Source organism: Toxoplasma gondii, chromosome IX (genome assembly GCF_000006565.2).
Source record: "Toxoplasma gondii ME49 chromosome IX, whole genome shotgun sequence".
In the NCBI taxonomy this organism is placed as follows: Eukaryota; Apicomplexa; class Conoidasida; order Eucoccidiorida; family Sarcocystidae; genus Toxoplasma; species Toxoplasma gondii.
The window spans coordinates 4,340,923-4,346,612 of NC_031477.1; the positions used below are offsets into that span (position 1 = coordinate 4,340,923).

Below are 5,690 nucleotides of genomic sequence, written 5' to 3' on the forward strand. Positions count from 1 at the left end.
AACGCATGCCTCGGAGTGGCTTGTTCTGCATTCAAACGTGGAATGGCGTCACCCACGGCGGCACTGTGCCGCCGTCATCTGTGTTCGCTATTGTACAGCACTTGCGCACGAAATTTAGATGTTCTGCTTTGCTGCAATCAAGTTTGTTCGCGCAAACATCTCACGAAACTTGAATACGGCAACTTCCCATCAGAGCCCAGCTGGCCGAAGCATAAATTGACCTGCGCAGAAACCGCTGACGCACCTCTGGGACCACAGGTTTTGTGGCCACCTTGTGTGGAATTTGAGATCAAAAGATTTCAATTTCTTTGAAAAAGTGCCACGTAGCGCGTTGTTTGCCTTCTCGAATAACAAGGAGTGTCTACCTTGTAATCCAGGTACACAGTCCAGGGCTCCTGTGGTTTAAAATCGCGGGAAGCATAGTAACCCTTTGTGCGAAACATATTCTCGTCGAATGGATTTGTCCCGCCGTATACCTATGCTTCACGGGCAGGGAGTACCGGAGATACGGCTACTGTTCGTGTCCAAACCTCTCCAGTTGTCGCGGGTGAAGACCTTTTGTCAACGCTTATGCACTGACACGCGCATCTTTCCGCAGCACTGCCTTTCATAGGCACGGGCAAAGAAGCGACAGAACACGTGAAACTCACGCGGTTCCTGAATTGGTACGTTTCTTCTGCAGCCAAGGGACGCGGCTGGCCGGTCATCTGGCAGTTCTGGAAGAAACCTCATTGGCGTTTTTCGTAATGCGCAAACCGAAACGAACCAAACTCAATACGATCGAAAGAGGCAGCAACGAACCGAAGACCTATCGGGTCAAGACGACGAAAAAACAACTACAACTTGACATCAAAGCGGCTTGTCCGGCGCAGACCAGAGGTGTCTGAGAAAACAGCAACAGCCTCTGAAGCGTCCCTTTATAAGAAAACCACGGATTTTCCACGGGTGCTCTTCAGATGTTCTCCTCGCCTCCTACTAGCATTCCCGTCCGTCTGAAACCTAACTGCCTCCGGCCCCGGCTCTCGCTTCCCAGGCCTTCCTCCGCGCTTCTTTCAGGGCTGCGCGATCTTCCGCTGCAGCTTTTTGGCGCCGTGCGAAATTCGCGAGTCGCCTCTCCTGGCGTGTCATATTTCTCTGATCCGGATCTTTCATACGGCCGCGCATCCGGTTTCTTCTTCTCCGGGACGACGTATGGGACCGCATAAACGGGCTGTGCACGTCGTACGGCGTACTCGCTCCAGATGTTTTAGTCACCACACTTTGTCCGAGCATCATGGCCACATCCATCGCCGCCTCGATGGCTTTGAGTCTCCTCGTCTCCACACTGAGATCTCGTGAAGGGTCTGCATGCGTTTCCCCTGCGCTCTCCAGCGACACTCCAGGCGGTGACTCAACGCTTTCCACATCGCCACGCAGTTCGGGTTTTTCCGCATCCGCCATCACGTTTCCTTGCGTAGCTACACGCTGCAGAGTTTCCCTCAGTACAACACCCTTATCCCGCAGATGCTGAAGAACCCGGCCTTGCCTTCTGAGCAGCTGCCCCGCTACGACCGCTTCGACCTCGCGGGTCGGGTTCGCCCAATTTACCCATCGACTTTGGACGTTGGTGGCGGTCTTTCTCCCCCGCCACTTGTGCAGGCCTTTCGCCGACGACCACCAAGGAATTGGGGACGCTGCAACGCTCGCTGTCATGGGCGGCAGGCGGTATCCTCTACGCAACACATCGTCAAGCGCTTCTACGTCAGCAGAGCGCAGAATATCTTCGGCTTTGTCTTCTCCACGACAAAGCCCGCGCGTGTCTCGTAACGATGCTTCTCTACGTTTAGAGAGTCTTCGCACTCGCTCTTCCTGCTGCTCTCCATGTTGCTCTGCGCAATTCTCTGCCGGCTTCATTTCCTCTGCATCTTGTCCGACGTCAGGACTGGCAGCTTCTTCAAAAGCGAGATTTCCATCTTGCTGTCCTTCATTCTGTCGGCCACCCACGTCGCTGTCTTCAGACACTGCACTTGAGTCTGGTTCTTGGTCACCAGCAATCCATCTCTGCGCCTGAAGCGCGTATTGATTTTTCCAGTACCGCGCAGCTAGCAGCGACCACCGTTCCATCTCACGAATCCATCGGTGGGTTTCTTGATCTCGCATATTTCGCCGCCACGCGAAGTACATGCGGCGATTTTGTAGGCTCTTCAGCCTCCAGTCGAGTTTGCGGGAAGAACGCTTTAGCCGCCGCCTGCAAACGAACATTTCGCAGCAGACAGTCATCTTCCCGTCCACTAATGGATCGCTACCACACATGTACACGTTGCCACACGCACAGGGAAGTTTTCAGAAGTCGCAAATATTCTCGCGGGGTTCACTCTTTGCCGTGGGCATTCATTCAGAAGCGTAACAGGCACTACACAGTTCTAGAGGAAGGTCCGCAGTTCCTCACGACTCTCCCGTTTGACAGAGTCAGTTTTCTCGCTTCTGCGGTTTCGTGAACGAGGCAGGGTGGTGAACAACACCGCATATGATGCAGAATCCGCACTTCAGGCAGCGCGTGAACGGAAAGGCACCGTTCAAAGCAGCAAGGAAGGTGAAGCATATAGTCTTCTGTCGGCAAAGTGCTCACGGCCCGCAGCTTCTATCCAGCTTTTCGATGTCAAGGCACTCGAAACAAGGCCCCTGCGTTCCCTCGGAAATCCCAGTCCGGGAGAAGTGCTGCCGTACCCAAGCAGGCAATCTGAATATTGTTGGTGTTGGCTATGAATTTCTGATTACACGCAGGTCTCTAAACCCTTCATTCACTTGCATCGTTGTGTATCGACGAAACACAGACGACGACTGATACTCGTTCGCTGTGGCTCTCCTTGCCGTCACCCTCATTCCCTGAGAAGGGGTGTTTACCAGGGAATTCCAAGTCGAAACGCGTACAAAGCGGAGGCGCAACGTAAACGCGGATGTGCGCGCGGACACTATTTCACTGTTACTACCCTGTGTCCAATGTGAGCCTCCTTGACCCTTCAGTTTAGGCAGACCTGTAGATTGTCCGGAGTCAGTGCAACCGAAAAAAGCTGTTCGGCCAACTCACCTGTACCGTAGGCTTGCTTGAATTGTCGTGAACTGGGGATACTCGTAGTGCGCGTCGCGTACCCAAGTCCGGAAGTCGCGCCTGAGCTTGGCGGGCGGCCGAGGCAGCTCCACAGGCGGCGGCGCCTCGCCTTTGAATCTTCTGCATTTCGGCGGTTTGGTTTTCCGCGGATTCGCCGGATAGAAGGGACCACGAGGCTGGAGTGTCGGGAAGGGCGATCGGGGATGCCACCTGGGAAGCTTCGCCGGCACTGGTGTCACTCGCTTCGCTGGAAAGGAAGGCCAGTACGGAGACTCGGGCGGGATTTCTGGGGAAGGTCCCGGCTCAGTCAAGGAGCCGAAACGACTCCGCACTTTCGATGGATCCAAAACAAACTGTTCCTCCTCCTGCTGCTCCTCGCTTTCTTCGTCTTCCGCATCTCCGGCCGAGATGCCGGCTGTGGGTCGGCGTTTCGCGAAGAGGGCAGAAGCCGCCCCTGCCAGAGACACACGAGACAGGATCGATGACCACGAAGAAAGCCAGGTCGTTTCGTGAGGAGTCAAAAAGCAGTCTGAGGCGGCAGGCGGGCTGCACGTGTTTGCAGAGCTACACACAGACCACTGTGGTGCACGGCCTCCGCAACCACGCCAGCGATTCCCGAATTCCCCAAGTGAGGCCACGGCGGAAAAACCAAACTGCATGCGGCCGTGCGCGGACAACACTGGAAAAGTCAGGTGCTCAGGGGCGAGGACGGGAAATGCCCGGCTGCGATCGACTGTTCTCCAGGACTGAGAGCGAAACCGAACTGCGGAGCCGGGGTTCCGGAGGGGTTTCACGGACCCCCCTGTGGCAGGAACGCCAGGAGAAAACGGGAAAAGTTGAAATGCAAGAAACCGCAAGATGTGCGGTGAAAGCAACGTTGAAGAACATGCAGAATGCGGTGTCGCTCGACGAGTCTGCGCGGAGTACGCAAGACGTCGAAACACCCACGGTTGTTGTCCACAAAGAATATCCGTACCCACCCGAAAGCGGGGCAGTCGGTCTGTGCGGGTGAGCGCTAGGCTACAGACACTCTGAGTGCTGCAGGCGAGAGCCAGGAGAAATGCCAGACAAAAGAACACATGTGCACAGATCCATCGCACCTGTCTGCAATCAGACATTGTGGGAAGCGACCACGGAAGGGGCATCGCCCTTCGCTCAGAAAAAGCGGAGAAAACGGGTGACGATGTGCACAAAGAAACTCTTGAAATAGAAAAACGAACGGCCGTGTGTCGGTGGCTCACTGTACGAGACCAGTGCGAGACCTCAGGCAATTCGAATAACGACAGCCGCGTGCAACAGGGAAGGTGGTGGGATACAACTCAGAATAATAACTGAAACCATGTTGACAGCGGGGAAGAGCAAACGGACAGGTACTGAGAAAGCATATAGAAGGACGGGTGAGAGAGGGAAGTAAAAGATCAGATGTGAGAAGGCGGAACCGGGGTGGGAGCAGAGCGAGGCAAGGAAGATCGATGGTGAGGAAACGGAGGGGAAGCGAAGACGCAGAGACAGACTGACGGAAACGCCGAGAAAGACTGGTAGACAAGAGAGCCGACGAGTGTCGTCATATTAGAAGCACCCCCTCAGGCCTCCACATCGACGACTCCGATGGAGTACGCGAACATTCACGAATTGTTAAAGCATTTTCTTTTTAAAAATACAGATGGCGACGGTGAACGTTCCGGCCATTCGAACGGAGCCGTCTTGTGTTCATGCATGTGGTGAAATCGCTTCCCGGCAATCGTGAACAGTTGGGGAAATGGCTGTGCTCGTCTCGTCCCACGGAAATCTGCTGTTGCACGCACTTTTCCATCCTCAAGAAAATTCCTTTGTTCCAAAGAGATAGACCGCAAAAATGGAAAACACAAGAAATCAACTGGAGCACGTCTCCTGGGTCCCTCTTGCTGCTGCTTCTCGGCAAGCCCTAGACGGTGTGCGCTGGCGTGACGCGCCCTCGGGACGACACGCCGTGGCGAAGCCAAACGCAGACAGAAATTGAGCTGTTGCTTGAGAAACAAATGTCAAGCGAGGCTGTTTATTGTTAGGACGATATCCTTGACGTTATGGGAAGAGGTCTATTACTGACTAATACTCATTAATTATCTGTGGGAACGCGTAAATCTGTTGCTGCTTGGATCGCGCCACGGTCCCCTCTGACAACTCCTGCAGAAACACGTTTTCAACCTTTTTGCACTTTTCGTCGCCTCAGCATAACGTTCTCCCTAGGTATTACACCTCTGTGACAAAGAAATATACTTGCGAGGTGTGGTTCCCCCACCCTTGCGTTCCTGCTTCAGCGGCCCTGGTCAAGGCGTGTTTTTGCCTGTCTTGCGGCAGCTTTCCTGACTCGGGTTCGCGTGTCTTCTCCCACACTGGAGTGACGGGTGGATACAGCACTACTCAGCTTTGCTTTTCCTTTGCCCCCCTTTTTTTCTGAGATTATCCGGTTGCAGGCGGCGACAGGCAGGCCTGGAGCTGCTCACTCTCAAAACCTATTGCCGTCGGTAGTGCTCTCTGCACAAAGAATGAGACACCTCCTGCCTCTGTTGCGTTATGGGGAATCGCGTGAGGAAATTGGTGATTCGCCTTCATGAGAATCAAA

The 5,690-nt window shown here is 54.3% G+C and overlaps 1 protein-coding gene across 1 annotated transcript; it reads right to left on the minus strand.

Moving 5' to 3' along the window:
* Positions 1 to 318: 318 nt before the first annotated feature.
* TGME49_291690 (hypothetical protein) lies at positions 319 to 4,952 on the minus strand. The gene is made up of 2 exons (XM_002368480.2): positions 3,068 to 4,952; positions 319 to 2,227 (listed from the first exon to the last, which is right to left on the minus strand). Exons 1-2 carry the CDS (start codon positions 4,231 to 4,233, stop codon positions 1,000 to 1,002), a joined length of 2,394 nt encoding a protein of 797 aa, XP_002368521.2. The 5' UTR covers positions 4,234 to 4,952; the 3' UTR covers positions 319 to 999.
* Positions 4,953 to 5,690: the final 738 nt, after the last annotated feature.

Excerpts from the sequence above, each read along its gene's own strand:
- TGME49_291690 (XM_002368480.2), bottom strand. The coding sequence starts at position 4,233 with ATGCCCCTTCCGTGGTCGCTTCCCACAATGTCTGATTGCAGACAGGTG. Across the intron at positions 2,228-3,067 it reads CAAGCAAGCCTACGGTACAG|GCGGCGGCTAAAGCGTTCTT; the intron begins GTGAGTTGGCCG and ends GTTCGTTTGCAG.